The sequence below is a fragment of the Dendrobates tinctorius genome, unplaced genomic scaffold (genome assembly GCF_039654945.1).
Source record: "Dendrobates tinctorius isolate UK_male_01 unplaced genomic scaffold, ASM3965494v1 ptg000231l, whole genome shotgun sequence".
Taxonomy (NCBI): domain Eukaryota; kingdom Metazoa; phylum Chordata; class Amphibia; order Anura; family Dendrobatidae; genus Dendrobates; species Dendrobates tinctorius.
Genome location: NW_027361898.1, coordinates 16,387,445 through 16,411,817, shown reverse-complemented (window position 1 = coordinate 16,411,817; position 24,373 = coordinate 16,387,445). Strand labels below are relative to the sequence as shown.

At 43.0% G+C, this 24,373-nt stretch overlaps 1 protein-coding gene across 1 annotated transcript in view; it reads left to right on the top strand.

Annotated features, from left to right (window-relative positions):
- The window catches only part of EFNB1 (ephrin B1), a 54,786-nt gene extending 31,083 nt beyond the window's left edge, over positions 1-23,703 (top strand). Inside the window, exons 2-5 of the mRNA XM_073556107.1 lie at positions 6,356-6,633; positions 15,633-15,725; positions 16,974-17,102; positions 17,875-23,703. Of these exons, the coding sequence (XP_073412208.1) occupies positions 6,356-6,633; positions 15,633-15,725; positions 16,974-17,102; positions 17,875-18,266 (892 nt within the window). The 3' untranslated portion in view covers positions 18,267-23,703. The remainder of the gene's footprint in view (positions 1-6,355; positions 6,634-15,632; positions 15,726-16,973; positions 17,103-17,874) is intronic.
- The last annotated feature ends 670 nt before the right edge of the window (positions 23,704-24,373 follow it).

Here is a 24,373-nt window from a genome sequence, read left to right as displayed (position 1 = left end):
CAAAGCTCATTAAACTATTTAATGATGCTTTTTTTTTTCTTGCTCTTCCCTTCAACAGTAGATTTAATAGGTTTTTTTTTCCCTTTTTTTTTTTTTTTTTCTTGCGCATCAGCAAGATATTAAACTGCCTGGAACGGTTTATACGCGTAAATTCAGTCTTATAATAGATGAGCATAAGATGCGTTTCCAGATTTTCAACCAATTCTTTTATTGATTGTAAACTTGGCATTACATGCAGATAAAAATCAATGGAAAATAACCTAAAAAGGTGTGCAAACCTGGCACCAAATTTCGTAAACCCCCTCGCATAGCAGGTCTGCAGAGAACCCAATAACACAGATGTTTTGAGAACTGCAATTTAGTGCATATATTTTTAATAGTTTCACCTAGTCGATACATTATTTGGTGACGTTACTAGAGGTCAAAAACTGAGAGCAACAAGACTCCATAATGCTCTTTGTGTACTTTCTAGGACTTGACTAAAGATGTTCCTCCTAAAATATGGTGGTCTCGGAATTCTCCATTGTCTTATTTGCCTTGCCCCATTTCTCCATTGTAGTCCCTGTATCTTGTGTAGAGGGATTCGTGGAATAGAGGCATGGTTGATTGGCATGAAGTGACATTAATTTTTTTTTTTTTACATGGTTCCAATTTAACAGACCATTCAAGCAAGCCATGTGGCCCAGAGGGAATAAAAACTAGCCCGTGTTACTAAATATATTGATTGTCATTTCCTTTTGTCGTTTTAATGTTCTGCTTAGTGACTTTGCCCTCTGGAGAGTAATCAATGTGTTACAAAAATATTCAGTCCTGCCACTGAATTTCATCATAAGGGTTGTGAAAACAAACCAAATTCAATATAGTTTGTTGGGTAATTTTATTGGGTTAGTTGTATTAAATAGTCATGGAAGGCAAATTATTGTAAGTCTTTACAGTCCAGTCTAGTAGCCAGGCAATAAGGCCTTCATACAAAATAGTAGCAAACAACTGAAGTTGTGCTGTCTTAGGCTGGTTTCACATTAGCGTTCTTTTTGCGCTGCGCATCGTGGGCGTCCATGTGCACCTATGTTTAACATGGCATGCGCATGGTCTTGAGTTTGCATGCTTTTTTTCAAGATATGCGCCTGGACACGCCAGACGCAACCTGTTGCATTTTTGGGTCCGCCGAAAGGTGTCAAATGCACGCTTGCGCACGGAATGCGACAAAATAATGCATTAGTCTATGGGAACGCTGACGTGCGCATGGACATGCATTCATCTGCGTTTTCGTGCCCATGCGTTTTTGGCATAAAAATGTGTAGACACTGGTTTTAACCCCCTAGAGAACGAATGCACATAAAAACGTAAACGCATGATGCTTTTTTGCATGCGTTTCTATTGCGCACGATGCGCTGCGCAAAAAAAGCTAATGTGAAATTAGCCTTAGCCAATTTTGTAGAAAAATTAGTTATCTGCCTTCTATAGTCAATGCAAAATGTAATTTTTTGCAAACATCCGCACACTAGGCCACGGGGCCACATAGCGTTATAATGGGTTTTTTATTTTATTTTCAGCTGTGTGTTTTGTGCAGAAAATCTGCCTAAACTGTCCCAGCAACGTGGATGTGATTTCCAAAACTCCTGATCACTGTGCGGTTTTGGTGTTTCTCTACAGGCTTCTACATGAAGCCTCAAAAAGGAAAAAAAAAAGTGAGTGTAAAAAAAAAAAAAAAAAAAAGATTTTAAGTGCAAAATCCAAAACTTATCTGTAGAAGAAAAAAACACTAAAAATGCAAAGGCGAAAACTTGGCAAAATCGCAATCAAAGAAAATTGTATTCTGGTACCTGCAGAAAATATGGAGCTAAAGCGTCACAGAAGGTGGAATTTGCACTACATGTGAGCAGTCTTAGTGAAAGCAGAAACCCTTTAGTCATTATATGGCGTATGGAGGGAAGAAAAAACTATCCTCCAAGGCCAAAAATGATGCATAAACTCAAACAATGGAATGAATATCAGGAGAAAACATAGAGCAAGCAATATAAAAAATTATATTCAATTTTATTCAAGTAAAGTACTACAAAAGACATATATCTATAATAATGTGCAATTATGGACAAAAACAGATAGTATCCGCATACAGTATCCCAAACCTCCAAATAGATGGAAAAATTCCCGGACCATGCCCCAGGGAAGTACAAAAAATTCCCACAATAAGAAATTATAGCCCCCAAGCACAGTGGCCTAAACTAGACATTAGTAAGGGGCATCGTTATAGTGAAACAAGCCGCAATAGGTAAGCGGCAGAAAACAATGGGGAAAAAACCGACCCCCAAGGGGCACTTACCAGGAATGGAGGAGAGGGGAAAGGCTGTACCACCCCCGACGCGCGTTTCGCGGCGTCTCAGGCCGCTTTATCAAGAGGGATAAAGCGGCCTGAGACGCCGCGAAACGCGCGTCGGGGGTGGTACAGCCTTTCCCCTCTCCTCCATTCCTGGTAAGTGCCCCTTGGGGGTCGGTTTTTTCCCCATTGTTTTCTGCCGCTTACCTATTGCGGCTTGTTTCACTATAACGATGCCCCTTACTAATGTCTAGTTTAGGCCACTGTGCTTGGGGGCTATAATTTCTTATTGTGGGAATTTTTTGTACTTCCCTGGGGCATGGTCCGGGAATTTTTCCATCTATTTGGAGGTTTGGGATACTGTATGCGGATACTATCTGTTTTTGTCCATAATTGCACATTATTATAGATATATGTCTTTTGTAGTACTTTACTTGAATAAAATTGAATATAATTTTTTATATTGCTTGCTCTGTTTTCTCCTGATATTCATGTGAGCAGTCTTAGGCTGGTTTTACACTTGCCGTGTTTTTTTGAGTTCGTTATTGCCGTCCTTTTTTGCGGGCCGTATGGCCCTAATTTCCACGTTCTTCCGCAAAAACGGGCCACAAAAAACTTCTCGAATCCCTGTTATAACAAATAGCAGGGGCAAAAACGGCGATCCGCAAATACGATGTACCACAAAAACAAGCTAAAGTTGAAATACATTGCAGCTGTGTCTAAGTCGTGCAAGCTATCGATCAAGCTCGTGATTTTTTTTAACGGCCGCAAATACGACCCTCACGGCCATACGGAGTACGGCCCTGCTACTAATTTTTGCGGCCTCATAGAAATATATTGGGGCCCCAAAAACACGGCAAGTGTAAAACCAGCCTTAAACATATAGTGATGGTGGCGTGGGACAATTTTCCCAGTTCAGATCAGACTTCCCCCTTTGAGTATTCCTGATTTCGGCCAAGAATATTCAGTAGAACAACCAGAAATGAGATTTTTTAGGATGTTCAGACTTGGGAATATTATCTATAACTTCTTAACTTCTTAGGCGAGGTTTGTTACTGCTTATGCCTCTTCTTTTTGATACCTGATGAAATGGTGTCAGGTGAAGCAGATGGGGCTGGTGAATGGGCGTTCGCTATGAATTCTTGGAGATTTAGTGGGTTTTGTTCTCCTTTTCTTGCCCTGTTGCCAACTGGCTTGGCAGTCCCACCCCCTCTGTGCCAGTCTTTATGTGGCTGAATGGCCGAGGAATGTAAGCCACATTACACCGCTTTGATCGTTAACTTCCCCACTTCATGAGGGTAAGGGGTGTTGTGGGGACTTGAGAGGGGGGCTTGTTTAGACTCTCTCATATGCAAATGACCAGTATTGAGAGCTGTGGAACGTAATGAGATAACACGGCTTTAGAGACCCCAGCACAATCATGGAAATCCTAAAACAAAAGCCAAGCCGGGACGTGAAAAGGATTTGTCAGGCAAAAACTGGGGGGATCCTTGTTCTCCCCCTCCCGGCACACACAACAGATTTCTTTCCCACCCCCAGTGGAGCCAAAAGCCCTAAGGATATGCAGATTTCCATTTTAATATTCATGAACTTGTCAGGCAGAGGTTCCAACCTGGCAACTTTCTTCTTTTTTTTTTTAAACTTCTTCCCCAATGGGAGGAATTGAATGACAGTCTGAACCACAGCAAAACTTTCCTGCCTGTGAAAGTCTTCTGTGTATAGATCAGAATATGGAAATGTGCAGCTCTGGAGCTTTTATCGCAGCGTCACCCATGAGCCTTCGCCTTCCTTAGGGACGCTGTCAGCAGGCTTTGCGAGTGTGATGTCTCTCCCTGCGCCGTGCACGCAGGTCCACGCATGTCAACGTACACACATTAAACACACGCATTTATCACACAGCTTGTGAATCCGGCCTAGCAACAAAGCATTTCTTGTTTACCCAACTCGAAGGGATCATTTTTCAGACCTCACAAATCCCCTCTTCACCTTTCCCATCAGAAAACACCTCCCTGAACAATAAGAAAATTGGGGCCTGCCACCTGATAGCTCTCCCAAGGAACCGGGGAGAGAGGAATGTGCAGAGCTAACTGGCTCCTGTGAGACGGCCTTTGTGTTCGGTGTCTCAATTTGCTGGGGGACGCCCTGCCGAGGCTTTATGTCTTTCCCTGGAGACTGCAATATATATGTTTGTGTGTAGAAATATATCTTTTATATAAACCCAGAAGGGCTGAGACCTCCCCTGTATACTAAGTGACTTGAGCATTAACTACTTCGTACCCTTGACGGCGGTGGCTTTTGATGACTTCTGAAGAGTGCCGCATTGTCGTAGATTCTGATGTTCAACCTTATTTTATTTTTTACCTCAAATGAAATGGGAATATAATGTCCTATAGTGTTCTATGGAGTGGACACCCAAAGGTGCATTTGGCTCTTATGTCAAATTGATCGTTCATCGGTTTTCTTACACGTGTAAGAAGAATGAGGGCAATGCAGGATCTCAGGTTTTTGTGGTCTATTGAGACCATCCAGGCTTGTTGCATGTTGGGGGTATTAGTTGGGTGTCACCTGATGGTGGATTATATTGGTCAGAGACAGATATGTAATGCTTAATCATTTATCAATGATTCCTTGGAGATCAGTATGGTCCAGTAAGTGTCCTGAGAAGTTAGTGTTCTTCTCAGTGTTCTTTTATGCCAACCTATTCTTCTGTGGTTTAGGAACCTTCTATTACCAAATGAAGACGTCCATGTAAATTGCCTTTCACGTAGCCTCTTGTAAGATTGTGTTTGCAGTGAAAGTTATGTTATTTAAGTGAACAAGGGAATTTCCGTGTCCTGATATGTGCTTCCGAGCATGAAGTGCGTGGTGCTGCTCCCTCCTTGGTCTGGTCAGGCTGGAAACCTTCGCTTCTGCTGGGACGAGTAACCAGATATGGCTGACTCTGGCAACCATGTGGTTAAATATTTAACGAGACTCGTTTTCATGGTAAACCTGTCTTTATTGTGCTATAAATAAGATTGCAGCCATTAGGCAAACAAACGCGCTGGTGACCGGGTAACGCTCTCCAGACAGAATAAAAATCTAATGATATATCATTTTATTTCCCTCCCTGGCAATACGTTTCTATTAGCGCTGTAATCCCGTATTGACGTGGAGAAAGCAGGTTTTCTGTTCTATAAATGACCCGTAGGTCACCGACACTTTGACACTGCCCCCGGAAGGTTAGGAAGCAAACCTCAGATGTCAGGTTTAGAATGCCTCTGCTTTTGTGAGGTTTTTTTTGTATTATGTCTTCTTCCCAGGTAGATAAAGTAAATTCATGGCAGTTCTTTACAAGTGTACAAATTGCTGGATTGGGCTGTTATCTCCTGTGTGAAGCCGCCTGGGGGTTCAGACAGACTCCGATGATTCACACGTGTACTCATCTACACCTACAGGCTTGGCCACCTGAGACTAGACAACCTTTCCTCCTTCATTCCTGCCATGTGCATTTCTCAGATATGATTACGACTTTCTCTTTTGGGCTGTATATGGAAAGGAGAGACTGCTACCTGGCCTTATCGTGTTTCCAGCCTTACCTGACCTACTTGGAGCAGCATGGAGGTGTCTCACGAAGACTTTGTGTGATGTCAGCTGCCTGTAAGCCGGCAGCATGCACGCTCCCAGTCTCTCCACATGTTTTGTTAATGTTGGGTGATGTCCAAATGCCAAACCCTGTCTTAAACTCCTGCAGTGGCTTGGCTTCTGGGCTCCCAGCTTCTGCTTCCTTGCTGCAGGCTCTTGATGTTCTGATTACACATTTGATCTCCTCTTAGATGTTTCCTCATTTTGCACCTTCTCTACATTTGTGCCTTCATGATGGGACATAAGATTGAGGATGTTGCAGTTTGGGCGGTGAGATACATAATGAAAATGAGGTGTGATGAATGTGGGAAATGTCTGAAGGTGTGGTTGTATGTTGGAACAGATGTTTATAGGGTGGCTGCAAAAGAATTGCCATAAATCTCCAGTTCTAATCTATATTTTTGTTTCTTGCAGGTTTCTACCTGGAAAAGGCTTGGTTTTATACCCAGAGATTGGAGACCGTTTGGACATTATTTGCCCCAAGGGGGAGCCATCGCGGCCTTATGAGTATTACAAGTTGTACATGGTGCGCAGAGACCAGGCAGATTCATGTAGTACAGTTATGGACCCCAATGTCTTGGTCACCTGCAACATACCTGAGAAGGAATTTCGGTTCACCATCAAGTTCCAGGAATTTAGTCCAAACTACATGGGCCTAGAATTCAAAAGAAACCAGGACTATTATATTACATGTAAGTCATCAGGACGCCACCAGCCCAGACCTGGGGCAGACTTTATGAGCACCAACCACGTGTTTTATCAGCACTTACTGTGCAATATGCTTTGTAAATCTCAACTTTTTTACACTTTTAAAAGTGGTTTAGTCAAAATGTTACCAGAAGCGCTGCAGTCATAGCAGGTCCATGTGTGTTACAATGTAATCTACAAAGCAACCAAAGAAAAGTTTGAGGTTTGCACTCTTTAGTGAGCGTTTCCAGACAATTAGAGCGCATTTTGTCTGAAATATGCATGCACAGCAGTACGAGCGCATCGCCAGCATTCCCGCTAGTGGGGCTTGTGGCCTGTTAAGTAGAAGGGTTTCTGGAGTTTAGGGTCATAGTAAGGTTTATTGCAGCCCAGGGCACTCCAATAATTGTACACTCTTCCCCCGCCCCATGCAGTAGTAATTGTATTCCTTACACTGTGGGAACTCAGTGAAAGGTAAAATTTTTTTTTTTTTTTTTGTGAGTGTAATTTCTCTTTTGCTATCTCGTGTGGTTTGAGGTTTTTTTTATCTTGTGTAATACATAGGGAATTGTTAAATGTCTTGCGTCTTAATGGTTTTTACATACCCAATTTCCTCCCTAGTGATCATGACTTATAGTTGTAGGCCAGGTCTATGCACAAACAATTACAGTACTATTTTCTTAAAGGGGTTATTCATAACTTTTTTCCTATGGGGTTATACATTTATCAGCAGGAAGTTGCCACCTACCTGCCTATGCTACCCTGCTCCGATCTCTCCCAGCTCAGAGCGCTCACGGTCTGCTCCTCCTTAGTATGATGGCATGTCTACAGAGCAGTTCTTTGCTGCACTGCTTTCAATGGGGTGTGACTGATGTCATATTGATTGACAGTCGGCTTGGCCTAATGCAGTGTGGACCCGGCTGTCAGTCAACGAATCAGCAGAGATGTACCATGACTTCACTTCCAGGAAGCAGAAGACTCGCCAGCAGTAGAAGTCTGTGACCGCTTTTCAGCCGGGAGGGATGGGAGCAGTGCAACACAGGCAGGTAGGTAGCTAGCAACCACCTACTGATGAGTGCTTAGTCCGATGGGAGAGGTATGGGGGCGAGGTTCATAACAATTCCTTTAAGTGATGCTTGGTACTTTTTAATGCAGTGTCTTGACCCAAAAGACATCCACACATGAACCTCTTGCTGTGGCAAAATCTACATCAATGGATGCAGATTTTGGGGGGGCAAATGCTGCAAGTCTGCAGAACTTTTGCTTTTCAAAAAGTGAAAGTAACAGTTAAAATCTGCAAACTAAATTTCCACATTGTGAATTTCAGTCCACAATGTAAAGCGCTTTCCACTGCTAGTTTTAGTAATTTTTTCCTCTGCAGCATGCGATTGCCTGAAATATCCCACACAATGCCATTCCTGTAATACGCAGTGGATTCTGCTCCTCTTGCTGGTTCCAGTGGTCCTCACGCAGTCACAAGTATGAGTTGCTTTACTTGCGGTAGTATCAGGACTACTAATCCTCTTATTGATCAAACGTTGAGCGAAATGGCAGATATTCTAGTCGTCACGTGATCGTAAGTAAATCGTATAGTTACGGTCATGTGATCACAACTGGAACTGACAAGTGGAGCCAAATCCTAACCATGTGTGTATTACACACCCTTAGGATTTGACAAGTTTCACAGTTTTCTGAAAATTTGCTCGGACGTGGATAACCCATTTTAAGATGCTTGCACAAACATTCCTCCTCTTTCCATGTTGGAGGTTGTCAATTACTTTAGCATTGATGACCTATCGGCTGGGGTCAACACCCGGCACCCCTGCCGATCAGCTGTTATCATTGGCCGCTGGCCGGGAGTACTACGTACACATCTACCTCCTATTCAAATCAGTAGGAGGCCAATATGCAGTACCCTGCGATGGCCACTATCAGAAAACGTCGCTGCTCCGCAAGTGAGTTCTTCCGGACAGAGACCACAGACATATAACAGCTGATCGGTAGGGATGCTGGGTGTCACACCCCCTCCACGATCAGACCTTGATGATTTATCCTAAGCATAGGTCATCAATGCTAAAGTAGTCTACGCCCTCTTTAAATATTTCTGAGGGATCCTGTAGTATAGACTGAAGGCATGCTGCCCTCTGTGGGGCGGCTATAAATAGGCAGCTTACTTTTTAATCTGGTGTTCAGAGAGATCCTCATGTTACCTGGCAAGCACCACACTGTATGCATGAATATTTGCTATGTATTTCTTTTACTGCTTGACTGAGGAATGGAAAGACCCTGAAGGACTCTCTCCCTGCATGCGACACATTGTGCCCTATTTCTTGAAAGTCAATACTTGATTTGGGCCAGATGGAGCGAGTAATGCAGCTCTGCTTATGCGGGAAGCATGCTCACTGACCCAGTCATGCCAGTCTCTTACCGCTGGGATTCAGAGCTCATGGAGCATGAAATGGCAGAGCATGGCTATGCACAGAGATCTATCTGGTGCTGGCCCCGGCAGGGCCGAGGGGAGCAGGTCTGAGTATTTCAGCTAGATAGGTGGAGACTGAAGGCCAATAGCTATTTCTGTGTTCAATGTGGTCTTGCAGCTTTCCTGTCACACTTTGCATTTCTCTATAACATTACTTTATTTCCAGAGTTTGCCTCCCCCCCCCCCCCCCCCCCCCCCCACACTCCTCCATCTTTTTTTCCTTGTATTTCTTTGTCGTTTTTCCTTTCTCCAGCTGTAGCCCCTGGCACTGTTTGGCTGGCGGGTGTATGGGAGAGATCTTTCACAGCAGTTCACATCTGGAAGTATTCTGTCCTCAGCCAACAGGCGATTTCTATCCAACAGATACTGGAAATACTGCGGGTACGGAGGTCCAGAAAATGTCTGTCTTCTGAATTCTCGTCCTATGTCCATGTAGTGCCATGCCGTCTATATGCCTCCGTGCTGGTAGATCCAGCCCCAGCATACATCCCCATATTAGATGTGATCTGCTTTATGTACAGTCCATGCCTGTGAGACTTGTATAGTTTGGAGGACGCTAGGGGAACAGGCCTTATGAGCGCCATTCGTTGCACGAGATTGGGTCAGGTTGTTGCATCACTTCTATCTTATGAATATACTACCCTGTAGACCATTGAGGTTTTGGATGAGTTGTATGAAATTCTTAGTTGTCTCCTGATGGTTGATCAGCAGCATCAGGTTTATCAAAGTACTTTAACTTGTGTGTCTGTTCTCCTTTCTCTGTGTCTGGTTTCCTCCTTGTTCCTGTATGATCATGAGTGCTTTTTGTTCCTCTGGAATAGCGTCCTTTCTCCAGCGTATCGCCTTTCTGGATTCCATACTCTTATCTCACCGGCCTTTCTATGAGAACACAAAGCCGTGTTCAGCAGCTGATAGGCGAGTGTTGTAGGGTCCTGTGAAATGAAGCATTGACCTGCCAAATGGCATTTATGTGCCTGATGAAGTGATCGGGACACTGCATGGCCACCACTGTAATCCAGACCACACTAGAGATCTCTGAAGAAGCAGGATATACACAAAAGTCAGCTTAGACTACATTTAGTAAGTCTGCAGATCCTAGCTCTTTAAATGAATTTTCTGTCTCCCTGACTCAGTGGTCCAGGCATTGTCGTCTTTTCCACTTTTCCAGTAGCTGTGTGCAGAATCGCTTCTATTCATAGTGCCTCCAGTCATTCTTGTGTAGTATGACCCCCTTCTACCCTCTCCCTCCGCAGACCTCACATTGTGTTTCTGTGGAAAGGAGGGTGAAAAATAACTTTCATTCCATCGGGGTTTACTTTTCCATATTTGGGGCTTGGGTTGAAACTGTATGGTGAAGAGAGCTGCCATGTGTGGCCGTAGAGCTGGGAGGGCAGTACTGATCAAACTGGCGCTGACTGTGTACCACTTGTACTATACGCTAGAAGTGTTTTATAAGTGAAGTGTTTGCAGTGCCTGGAGATGACACTTGGATGCTTATAAACCTTCATACAGGAAGGTCTTTCACAAAGGCTTAAGCATTAAAGGGGTATTCTCAAGGTATTGTTTCAATTTGGCAGCTTGAAAATAAGCAAGTTTTCAATTGACTTTACTTTTTTTTTGTATCTGCTGTCATTTAACTGCTATGAGAGCTTTTATCTTTTATAGTGCAGAGCTACTTAACTATAGCTAACTAACCATGTAACTGTCTCTAGTTCCTGCCCCAGTTTGCACAGTAATTACATGCCAGGTGAGGGGGTTAACTCTTAACATCCTAGTAAGCTCTCATTCCATTTATTTCTATACAGCAGTTATCTGTTCACCTCCCTTCCCCTATTGCTCATCTTCTGAACAGATAGTTATAAATCAACAACCCAGCAGTTTTCACTGCAAGTCTCCTAATCTTTCAATCTTGGCTCTCTGCCCTGTCTGGACCATGTGCTTGTTCAAATGTCCTGTTATCTGTGTAAATGCAGGAATACCAGAGTAGACTAGGAACAAACCACTCCTAGCTAAATGAGTTATATCAGAACTTGTGCTGAGCTTTATAGTTCTAATACGACTATTATTCACCAGAGCTGTCACTTAAGGCGGAGAACCCAACCTGCCAGAAACCAAGATGTGAGGAAACTAAGGAGACTGTTGCTCAGGATTACTGTAGAGACCACTTAAATTATAAGAAGGGAACTATACGATGCCCTAATGTAGTTGCTTTGGAAACTGTAGCAGGCAAGGTCTGGAAAGCTTGCCCATGCTATATGCTGGCAGCAGAGCATCCCATGGCTTGGTGAGATCTTGGCCAACTCAATGCGCAGGAGGAGTGGTGGTGCTTGTCTGATGTTAAATCTTAATATTGCCTTAGAAATGCCCACTACCTCATCCCTAGTTGGCACTCTGAGGGGCTTTTGGGTGATGGTTTGTATGCGGTGCAACATTGTATTAAGGAAATTAAATAGCTCTGTCAGTGTGAGACACCCGAGTAGCATCTCCACCATCATGTCTGACTTCTTCTAGCAAATCAATTTTAATACGTTATTTCTTTGGTTCCGGTCTGTCCCAGTGAGAGAAATTAATACTTTCAGTTATTACATCGATCATCCATGATATTAAAATTCCCCTCCTAATATTGTGTAGGTACCCATCCATGTTGATAAAATCTTTGACCTGCTGAGACAATGACTTCACTCTGTAGACCTCTGAAGTCTAGGTTTACTAAACATTAGTAGCTGATCATTCAAGTTGCAATTTGGGAGCTCACTCGATGGATGGGATGTGTTTTTATTTTTCAGCCCATTTTCCAGGTGCCTAATCAGACTGAGACTAGCTAAATTTGGACACAGCCACCATCTATTCCTGCACCATTTTTGCAGCTTGGTAGGACTCTTCCTACAGAAAGAGGTGACTGTGATTAGGGAATACAGGCACCATAAATGGTGTACTTGGCATGCAACAATGTTTAGGTAGGTGGAAACATTGCAAAGTAGCATCCACATAAATCAGATACCTGTGATAGATCCTGGACATAATGTCATTGCGTTATGCATGGATCTCTGTGCCGGGAGAGGAGAGCTGCAGCAGTCATGAAGCTGATCATGTGAGCAGCATGTGTCACATACAATGCTCCTCATTTATTCCATGTGCTGGGGCATTATTCCCCCGAATTTAGAAAAAGGATCAGCAGTAATAGTCCAATCTGCCCGAAAACACGATCCCACCCTTTGTGTCGCACACGGAGAAAATGATATGCGTCACTTATGTATTGCAGGCTTCTGATGAGACCCTAGACCACTAAACCATGAATTATAAGTAGACTCCATAAACCATTGGCAGCATATCTGACTGTAATCTGTGTAAATTAGGGGAGTATCTGGTGTACCTGCCATAACAAAGGGATGAACTTTTCCCTCCATATTTTTTTTCTGTCTTCCCACATATGAGATTGATCACCACTTGCACATGGAAGAGCAAGAACAGAAGCAATGGACATTAGGGAGGTCCGCTGCTTATTCTGCTCCCGCTGCTAATAATCCCCCTTCCATGGACGGACCTGCTAGTTTTGCCTGGAGCCTTCCAATGCTTTTTCTTTTCTTCCTACAAACCCCATGATCCCGCTTCCCAGACTGGGACAGAGGTTTAATTTCCTGTGTGGGGGAATCCTGCAGAGATTGGGAGGAGACGCTCCAGTTAACCCTCTACACACCTGATTGTCTTGCTAGCCTGGCGCATTAGAATAGTGGGCTTCTGCATGAAAAGAAACCATTTGTAAAGTGATTGTGGTCCTGGCCCCAGTAGTAACTCTGGGGGGGCATGACAGTTCTCATAGGGGAACCATTCTCCACTTCATTCCTGCTGTAAAGCTTAAGGCAATCATTTAATCTATATTTTGTTATTTAAAGCTGACTTTTTCTGTATACATGAATCACGCCTAAAGCCCCGTTCACACTGCATTTTTGCAGCGCTTCCTGGAGTACAGTAAGTTCCATTTTCAGGCGGATCTGGACAGAACCCTCAGACATGCTGCAGCCAGTGTGAACAGGACCTAAGGAAAAGCCTTGTGATCCCTAGTAACCAGTTACAGGTTCAGCGTTCATTTATTTAGCTACGCTGGACGAATTCCCTGGGCACAAGGCCAGGTTTTTTTTTTTTTTCTGGTCCTCGTAGGTCATAGGGCATTTGTTGTCTACCCATTGATCTCATTTCTCATTAAGCTGTTATTACAGTATATTGCGCGAGCTGTGCGCTCCTCTGGATTGGAGTCATTCATCGCCCACCGCTTCCTGGTCGGGCACCGTCGCCATATCTGCCACCCAGAAGGCGCTGGGCACTGAGGCTTCGTCTGCTGTTGCTACGTGTTCACACAGACTCACGATTCTGCTGATTTTCCCCCACATTTAGTTTGGTGTTTTTAGAAGCTTTTTAAGAGTTTTTACTTAAATTGTATGGATACATGGGAATGAAACATGGTTCCTAGATGTTTTTTGTGAACAAGCTAAAGGGAAGCGATCCTCAGAAAATTACCTAATGATTAACTCCGCTTGGTGTTAAAAGTTTGGGGGTTTTGTGCCATTTTGTTTCCTTTACATATCAGCCTGTAGTAAAAATAAAAAATCTTGTAATTTTCACACTGGCAAAATGGTGTTTTTTGTTATACTTAAATTTCCTGTTTCAGGACCCCCACCCTATATTCTCTAATTAAGCATCTATCGGAGGGTGCTAAAAGGTCATTATGAAGGGGGGTGGCTGTGACATGGCATTTTGTAATTGGTGGACCCTGTGATCAGCTGTGCATAGAGGTGTTCCCTGTCATTGAGAACTTCCTCAAAGGACAGGATGTGGGAGTTAAAAAAAAAAAAAAAATGTCCAGTGTGAACATTCCAAGATTTATATTTTAAAGAAAAAAATGTAACCTCATAACTTGGAAAACAGTGGCCTAACTTAAAATAAAAATCTATCACAAAAGCCTGATTAAATAATAAGTAGTTTTGTGATTTATAATTTCTCCTAGTAACTTTTTAGTTTCCTAAGCTATAATATTGATCTAATAGCGATGAGTGAACGTACTGGGATAAGGTGTTATCTGAGCATGCTCGCGTGCTCGAGTAATATGTTAGACTCCCCGCAGCTGCATGTCTCTTGGCTGATAGACAGCCGCAATATATGCAAGGATTTCCTGTTAGGTAATTTGTTCGTGTGTTGCGGCTACCAATGAGGCGCTGGGACTCATAGCATATTATTCGAGCACTCCAAAGACACCTGAGCATGCTCCGATAACACCTTATCCCAGCACTTTCGTTCATCACTATTAATTAACGATACTTAGGAAAGGTTTTCGATATCAATGTAGTTTCTGGACCCAAAACCCCTCCAATAAATTTGAGAGTTCTGCAGTACACCTAATTTGGCACCATTCCATATAGTGACTGGGCATGGTAATGTGCAAGCCCTCTAGCAGGCACTATTCAGTCACTACACAATATCCGGAGCTGTAAAGCAACCGCCCCCCTCCGATCAGTTCAGGTGCCACCCCCCCGATCAGTAGAGGTGCCGGCATCCCCGATCAGTTTGGATTTCACACCCTATCCCATAGTCCTAGAGACTTCATTTAATTGGCATCAAGCTAAAGGACGCAGTCCCTGTTCACACTAGCTTTGTAACGTCTGTTTTTACTGGAGCCAATATTGATCACATTCGTTTTTGGTTCATGTTTCTTTTTCACTAAAATATGTGCCTGTCGCGATTGGTGACATGAAGGGTTTGCAGCCTTGGCTTGGTAGCACTAGTGTAAGCAATGTAGCAGGACCTCCTTTTCCACATTGTGTCTGTACAAATGTGACCATTCCCTGCAGGTGTGGCCATATATCTGCTTTTATAGAAGACCTTGCCCTAAAGGGGGGACAACTAGTTAAACATTGCATTGCGGCTTTTTATTCATAAAATGCTCAAGGACTGAAATCTCCTGGCGGATAAATGGCTGGCTTTATTGTACAAGCCGTTTAGACGCTTGCTTTAATATCCCTTTTGATGTGAATGAGCAGACTCCTTCCAATATTGGATAAGTCTATGCTCTTCCCAGGCCTGCAGGCACTTAGAGGGAGGGTCTCGTTTTGCTTTTCTAATCCAGTAACAAGCTTGAACACCAAGAAATATCGGAGTTCATAAATCTTAGTAATTGTTAATGTGGTAATGAACCCATTTCACTGTTGGCGGTTTCTAGTAATGCACATTATTATATATATTGCCTAGCAGTCTGATCTGTTAGTAATAGTCAGTCGGGGTGGATATAGATGATTAGTAGAGGGTACACAAAGCACAATAATCTATTTTGTCTACTTTACTACTTTTTAAAACTTTAGCTTGTGGCCGGCAACGCTGCTTGTAGAAATATTGTCCTGTACATCCTGCCCCCTCAACCCACGTCTTTCACATTTAAGATATGTGAAAACTGATGAGATCCATAGAGGTGTAGGTTGTCATTTACTTTCAGCAAGTCATAATTGTTTTTAACATAATCCATTCTTTACACTGCAGCTACTTCCAATGGCACTCTACAGGGTCTGGAGAATCGGGAAGGAGGGGTATGCCAATCACGCTCCATGAAGATCATCATGAAAGTTGGACAAGGTATACAAAAACGTATCAATATTCTTGGCTAGGAACTAGCTTTGTCTTCAAGTAAAATAATAGATCAGTGGGTTTTCACCCTTGAAGTGGGGGGGGATACTGGTCAAGATAAAGATGCTCCTCGTCATTAAGGGTTGCGTCCATCAGCTATCCTCCCCATACACCTTCAGTTGGGGTTCTCTTAAGTAGATAATCATTCACACAATGAACGATTTGATTGTAGCTCACAAATGACAAACCAAGTATTTATCCAGGATGAGACTCATGAATGAAATGGTTGAATAGCGCCCTTTCCACTCCTCCATTTTGCTGGTCTAATTGTTGAATGAGTGAGCAATCTCCATTTACATTACACAACCTTTTGATTTTTGTTCTCACCACCATGAAGGAGCATTTTTTGGACACCATTCATTCGGTAAACCCATTCATATTGCACAATTGTCATGATTGATGGGTCGTCGTTGCTAGAATTTGACGAATTATCGGTCCGTTTGTACAGACTGACCGGCAATACGACAGATCATCAGAAAACTTATCGCTTGAATGCCTGTGTAAACGAGTAAAGGATGCACATGGAGTGATCTAAGCTAGAGTGCTCTGTGTATAGGCTGCCATGGTTTTGGCAGTGGGATCCCGGTTTACACAGGACAATGCACCGCCGAGAATGATCGTTTATGCTGTACAAAATATCATTTCACCCAATGAAAGGGCAATTTGCTCATTCTCGTGATCAGCAGCATGTTTACATGGCAAGGAAATCGTGAAAAGGGTTTTCTATCAAGGTTCATTCTCCATTATATTGGAGTATAAATAAGTGTATAGTCGCTATTCCTCCCTCCCCATACACCTGAATGATCAGTGTGGCCGAATTTGCATGGTTCGCGGTTTTAGAATTATCTCTATTCAGAACAGTAAAATACCGCATTGACATTTAATATGACGGCCGCCATACACTTGAGAGCCAGATGGCCCTGCGGTGTGGCTGACTTTTCTCTAATGGGTATGGGCACCAATACTCCTTTAAAATAATAAAATGCAAGATCAAGATAGTTCCGACAACCTAAAAAGCTTCTTTTGGCCGATAAATCTGTAATCTTCCATTACTTGTCAGTCAAGGTGCATGTAGTAGCACTAGTTGACAGTTGGGTTTAGCCTGTCAACATAGTTACGATTAAACTTCTAAGTTTAACCAAATTTTCTCTTTGAATGTTTTTGGCAAAACTTTAACTTCTTACCTTTTGTTTACAGACCCCAATGCAGTATTACCAGAACAGGTCACCACTAGCCGGCCAGGCAAAGAAGCAGATAATACCGGAAAGATGGCAACACCTGGACCAAGGAATAATGGGTTTGAAGGAGAAGACCATGGAAAGCCAGGTGAGAGAAGCTACCTTTTTGAACGAGTACTTTTTCCCTGGATTTTCTTTAGACTGAACATCTCCTCCAGTTGGTGCTCCTTCATTTGCTTCTGGAACAGTTTTGTTTTGGGTTTTTTTCTGTGCCCCTCTGTTCCAAAATGTTTTCCTGGCAATACAGAAGCAAACTTTCCCTTCAAGCAACTGGGCACATAGTGCAGAACATCTGTAGAGTTTTTTTCTGTTGTCCTCTGTGACGGAATTTGGTTCAAAGGAACAATGGCATATTTAGTAATGGAAGTATAACTTCAGTCCAGAGTAAAACACAAGTGAAAGGTCGTCTTTAAATAGCTAAGTACGTAGAAAGTATTGTTCCCGTCCCTGTCAAAAAATTGTAAGGTAGCAGTAGCTGAATAATGATTCATGCTTGACCCCAACATCCTGACTCTGAAGCTTTGACGGAGCTGGTGTTCATGGGCTGACTGGTCCTTCCTCCCCTATGTCCCAGCTGTCCTCATAGCCAGATCACTTTATATTATGTGTATACCTGTCATAAGTAAGATGTACAAACGTGTCACCGGATCCACGTTTTACTAGCACTTAATCTTGGGCCTGTAAAGAGTTAAGTAATCATGCATTGGCACAATATTGCCCTTGGGTTTAATTGAGCCATCTTTTTCTGTACCTGCTTAGTCTGTAGTAGATGTCTTGTGAAGGTTAATATTGGTTGTCTGGTCATTTTTGGTTGCCTTGTTTTCCTCCTCACGCCAACCATTGGGTGTTTTCTATTTCAGATACTGTGAACCAGGACAATAAACCTTCCCCCGGAAGCGGCGTCGACAACTTCTTCAGCTCAAAAGTGGCTGTGTTTGCAGCCATTGGTGCAGGATGCGTCATCTTTATTCTCATCATCATCTTCCTAGTAGTTTTGCTTATCAAGATTCGAAAACGGCATCGCAAGCATACACAGCAGCGGGCAGCGGCCCTGTCCCTTAGCACATTGGCTAGCCCTAAATGCAGCGGTAACGCTGGCACTGAGCCAAGTGACATCATCATCCCGCTGCGGACTACAGAGAACAATTACTGCCCTCACTATGAGAAGGTGAGCGGCGATTATGGACATCCTGTGTACATTGTACAAGAGATGCCGCCTCAAAGCCCCGCAAACATTTATTACAAGGTCTGAGATGAACTGGGACAACTCCTCCTGCTCCCCATCAGTGGGATGGCCAACCAAGCGCCAGCAGCACAGGCCAAAGGTCACTCTGCATTACAGGACTCTGGGAGACGGAGCAATAAGACTAACTTTCCCTACGTTAGGTATTTTTATATAGTTTGCCCCATTGTTCTGCTCCCTTTCCTGTCCAGGGGAGGGTGGTTTGGATATGCTCCTGTCTGCATTTTGCACATCTGCAGTGGTCAACCTTTACTTGACATGCAAGGGCAGTCTGAACGGTCTTCCACGGTCCTTGTTGTGGAGGCACAATGAAGCAGGTAGTTTCAGTGGCTGTGACTTCAGTATTCAGCAAAGCAATGTCTTATATCCTGGTAGTAGAGGGACGACGTATCCATAGTAAGCTATGTAACATTGCGCTGGATGCCTGGATACTACATGTACTGTGCCCGGTTATGAATGACAAGGCATGTATGTGCTGGTGGTATAGCGCACAGTGATGTGAAGCCCTTCCAGGGCTCTGATATGCATGGATCCTAGGGTCTGTGTTTGGTTTGAGTGGTATAATTCTGCGTGTCTTGCTTGTGTTCAGTCTGAACACACCCTGGCTTACCCAGCTGTGCATCCTGGGTGAGCTGTGCATCCTGGGTGAGCTGTAACCATGCAGCCAGACGCTGCAGCCCGTGCCCTGGTGCACGCTGCGCCAGCTACCTGTCTACACATGCACTTAATTGCACTCTCCTTTCGATAGGCCACATCTACCACTGCTGCCCACTGGCTCCATTACAGTTAAATCTATGGGCATCATGTGTAATAAAATTGTGATCAGATGGATGCAACATCTTGTATGTGCTGGATCAAGTTTTGCTGCCATCACCTGATGATGCACAGAAAAATATTCCTGATAATGACCGACATCTACTAGAGAGCTATACCCAATGCAGTGTCTTGTGAAATCCTATTAGACTCTGTAATCTCAATTTTATTCTTTTATTTTTTTTATTAGACAGTGGTCTGTGAGTAGGTCTTTCCAGGAGTTAGAAGATTGATATACATAGTGACCAATTCTACAGTGTGACATGATTGGGGAGGTTCCTGCTCCGAGTTGCCGCATTAATACCTGTAACATGAGTTGGCATTTTGCTACCTGATTACTGATTTATTTAACCCAACTAGTTAATAACTGTCAAGGAGACCTTCACACCCGTAGAGCGCTGGCGTTGCATTCACTCAGGAGCTTGCTGCTACTTTCTGAGGATGTTGATGCTATCATTGTGGTGACTACGAGCTTCTTCAGTAGCCTCCCATGAATGGCATTTCTGCCACTAATTTCATGTACATCAGTACCGCAGGTTGGTACGGTGTTCATATGCACAGTACATATACTTTTTACATGGGGGGGGGGGGGGGGGAGCCAGGTTGATATTGGAGTCTGCAAATCTGAAAGCTTGGCGTGGCATTTTAGCTGTGTTTTTTAGTAGGGTTTTATTTCAAAGTAATCCACCTTCCATCGGTGACTGTACTAAGGTGCTTTATGGGGCTGATGGTAACGCTACCACCATTCCTTAATATTGTATCTGTAGAGGTTCTGGTCAGGGGTTGGCCCTGGCAGTGGATCCTTTGAGGACAATTTCAGCAATGAGTCCACTTGGTAGAACCAGGTAAGGTGCACACGTGCTCCCTGTTGTCACCTTCATAGGAGGAGCGCACTTCGCAGAGTCCTGCAGTATGGAATACACATAACATACAAATATTACCAGGACCACCACTTCTCTAGAAATGTTTATGCAAAAACCCATTGACATAGCATTCACACTTACACGTTCGTCCCCTCCATGCAGCTCTGCACTAGGCTTACTCTTTCCGTCCTAATGCCTGTCTGCGTTTCTTCAGCTCCCTTGTCCATTTTTATCCCTGGATCTATCATTAGTCTTTCCCCACTCACACATTTCGTACCTATATCGTTGTTACTCCACCACCACTTTTTTCACCGTTTAGTTCCTCCTCCACGCTCTTTCTAATGTGCTCCTCATTTTTTGGGATGTGGACTACTATTTGTATATTTGACCAATATGAAACCACTGCCTTATTCCTTGCCATGTATTAGTGGTTTTAACTATTTGCAGACATTTTACACACACTTTTTGTATACAGACACATGCATGTACTTGTTCACTCCCCCGCACTAACACACCCTGTTGTAAATCCTGTTGTGGAAGTAGTTTCCTACATGCTTGGCTGAGCGCAGCTTCCGAGTCCAGACATGTGCTGCATGTCTAACTCCATTACAGCATGTAGGAGCCGACCACATTAGAGCTTGTACGCCATTCCATAGATATTCATATTCACTCTGGTAACATCAGGAACATCCTCTTCTGCTCATGTTACTTCTTGCTTCTCAATCTCCTGGTCGTCTAATGTCGGTCATTCACTCCCATATTAACTGTCCGGAGCTGAACACCTGGTTGTGCAGGTTTGCTGTGTATTTCTTGCCATAACTACCTGCCGTGCCAGTGGCGCCTCCAGCACATCTTCCTACCCTTCCCCTGGGCAGCTCCTGTGCCCAGTCTTACATGCTATGCAGAGTTGGATCTGGTGTCCTTTTTGTATTGAGGCAGATTAAGGGCTTGTGTGCTGTAGGGCAGCAGCTGTCGGTCTGCTGAAGAGGGGCTATGAGACTCTTGGTCTCTAAGGACAAGGAAAAAGGCCTTAAAATAGTCTCCAAAGCACCATGCACTCATCCCTCCACCTCATATTTGCATCAAGCACTCATCCATGCTGATTTTAAGATTTTATTTTATTTTTTCTTTTCCTGCGTAGAACCTGCTGTTTTTTGCTGGGCAGGCCAAAGGTGTGAAATGTTTTTAAGCACATGACATAAGTACTTCTATAAAGTTCAGCACTCTCGTCTACTTTTATTTTAAGGTCTCTGTACATATGTATTCATTTTACATTCTAAATCCCAAATCTTTCATTATTCCTATTTTATAATATTTTGCAGATTGCTCCTGTACATTATCTAGGTTAGGAGCAGATCAGATGCTAAATAACTTTTGGCTATAGATAATTAATAAAATAAATATAAATATATATAAATATCCTGCCAGTCGCCTTTTTACGAGCCTCTTCATAGTTTGGTGGCTGGACTTTTTAACGTCTCATACCTGCAGCAATGTATTTTGGTTTCCTTTTATCATACACGAGCCTGTTCATTGTCCTCCTGCCCTAAGCACCATGTACATATGTGAAAAGAAAAGGTGAAATTTAAATTTATTAGCGCCTTTTTTTTTAATTTTCCAATTGATTTTTTCCTTCTGTACCTTAAGAGATTAACTTTGATATTTTTTGTAAATAATGTGTTTTTGAAAAAAAATACTGTAAAGCTGTTTTTGTATAAACTCCAAATTTATTTTCATTTCTTAGTAAAAAAAAAAAAAAAAGCATAAATTCAATGCATATCTATTCAGATCATCAAAAGAATCCATAAATCACACTGACTATGTATTCACAGGATAAGAGGCTTTATTAGTAATATTTGAGAGTAATAGCAGAGGAATTCCACCAAATTGTCGTGGTTTTTACTCCTGACGTCAGTGCTGGCTGACCGACCTGGATTTGCACCTCTATTGCATTCTTGAGATTTTGAGAATGGGTTATCCAAAACCTGCTGGACATTGGGGGTCATTAACAAATGGTCAATACTGAAGAACCGAAGGGCAAATTCACCCAATTGGATTGCAGGCATATTTTCTGGTCCATATTAACCACCGGTTCCATGGGTCCTAGGTCGTGACACAATTTGGCATCAGTTATATATGATTCTGTAATTTCTGAAGACCCATGGTCAGTCTGGAAAATATGGACGCTGTACAGTCATGTAAATTTGTCCTAAGGCTTGTATTTGGCTATTGCACTTTCTTGGACCTTTTGTTATATTGTTGGCTCTACCATTAGCATGCCTGGTTAGTTGCTAATCTTGAAGCTGGATAATGTCCTACAAGTTTATAAATCACTCCCATGAATCTGTACAGATATTATTCTGCATACTAAGGTTGGCGCTACATCGGGACTCTTGCTGGGCAAGAGAGCCACCTCATTGTTGTGTTGTCCCTCAAGCGTCGTAAAGGAACTTGCACTGCCAGATATCACTCTTGGTTGTCATCACTACTTTACACTATCTGGATGGCAGTCCGTAGACTTCTGGACTGCACCCTGAGCCGTGTTGATGTCTGACACTGGACCGGTCCCTATGTAGCCTCTACCCCCAAGACTCTAGATGCCTTCTAAATGAACTGCAGGCTTTTGGATAGATTGGAAAGATAATTACTAGTCATGAGCGACCGTGCTGGGATAAGGTGCTAACCGAGTGTCTTCGTCATGCTTGAATAATGTGTTTGCGATCCGCAGCTGTTTAACAGCAGCAACACTTGCAGGGATTGCCTGACAAATGGAAACCCTGCATTAGCTGCGGCTGTCGAACATCCGCGAGACATGCAGGTGTGGCAGCTAAAACATAATTTTCAAGAATGCCGGGACATGATCTGATACCTGATGAGCACAATCACCCATCACTACCTTTGATAACTGTGACCTTATATAAAAATGGCTTATGTTTTTTACAAGGTTGCATTAATGTTACTGTGACTGGGCGGGATTAATAAAAAAATATCCTCTACAATTCTGAAAATATAAATCTAAACTTCCAAAGGTCTTATTCCCCTCCAGCAACACAGACTGTGCAGAATCAGTTCCCTGTCCCCAATTTTGATTCTTCCCTGTGTGTGTGTATATGTGCGTGTGTAAGATAAGGGTTAAGATCAGGGCAAGACTTAAATTATCCTCCAAATACTCTCTGCATCTCAGGCAGTGGAAGGTGGGCAGCATCCTTTAGTGTCCTTGCCGTCTGTCTCCTCTGTACCCCCCCTTTAGCTTTGCAGAGTCACCAGTACCACAGAATAGGACACAGTTAAACAATGGAAGGATAAACACTTTTTATAAATATATTTTTTTTTTTTTGTTTTTACTTTTTTGGACTGTGCCTTGTAAACCCTGGAATCTCGGACGGAGCCCCAGGCTCCACCTTGCTATGCACGCCATTTCATGTCCGAGACCTCTCCGTCAGGAACGCTTGACTCTTATCACCTGGTGTGGGAGGCAGGGTCCCAATCCATCACACTTAGGGAAGAGCTTTCCGTGCACACATTCAGTTCTCACTGTAATCCACGTACTCGGATAACACTTCAGTTCGCTTGTCATTCCTCAGGCACTCGATTTTTATATTTTCATGCCTCACCTGGGATTGAATACTTTTCTTTGTTTCCTGTTGAATACATTTGCCCTGCTGTTTAAACTTCACCCCATGTCCACGTTTAATGCCTGGAACTCCAGATCCCTGGAGCTATGTTGGAATCCTGATATATTGTTAAATAAAGTTTTTTTCCTATGGAAATGTATTTCCTGCCTATTTCTCTCCTGGTTAACGTGGCCTCAAGGTTTCATGAAGTGCACCACGTTCCTGCACTGACCTGAGGATCACAAATGATTGGGGCACAAGTCACTTTTTGCAATATGCACTAACACGTGATGTTTCTACAAGTTCATTTCACAGAACAAACCGGTCATGATGTGACAACTCGAGTGCCCAAATTGTAGTTCTGACAACTTCCCTCCAAGCCAGCAAGGAGAAATTCTGGTAACATACAGACCAATGCAGATGCATTCTGCCCATTCTTGGAAATGTCTGAAAAGCTCTTTCATTAAAGGTTTTCTGTTTAGAAACTAAGTGTAACCCTGCTGAAATTAGACCTAATCTAATGGTATTATACAGTTGTGCTCAAGTTTACATACCCCGGCAGAATTTTTCCTTTCTTGGCCTTTTTTTCAGAGAATACAGTATGAATAACATCAAAGCTTTTTCTGCACTCATATTGGTTGGGTGAATCCATTTATTGTCAAACTACTGTGTATTTTCTTTTTAAATCATAATGACAACCCAAAACATCCAAATGACCCTAATAAAAAGTTCATATACGCCATTTCTTAATACGGTGTATTGCCCCCTGTAACATCAATGACAGCTTGAAGTCTTTTGTGTTAGTTGTGGCTGAGGTTCTTTATTT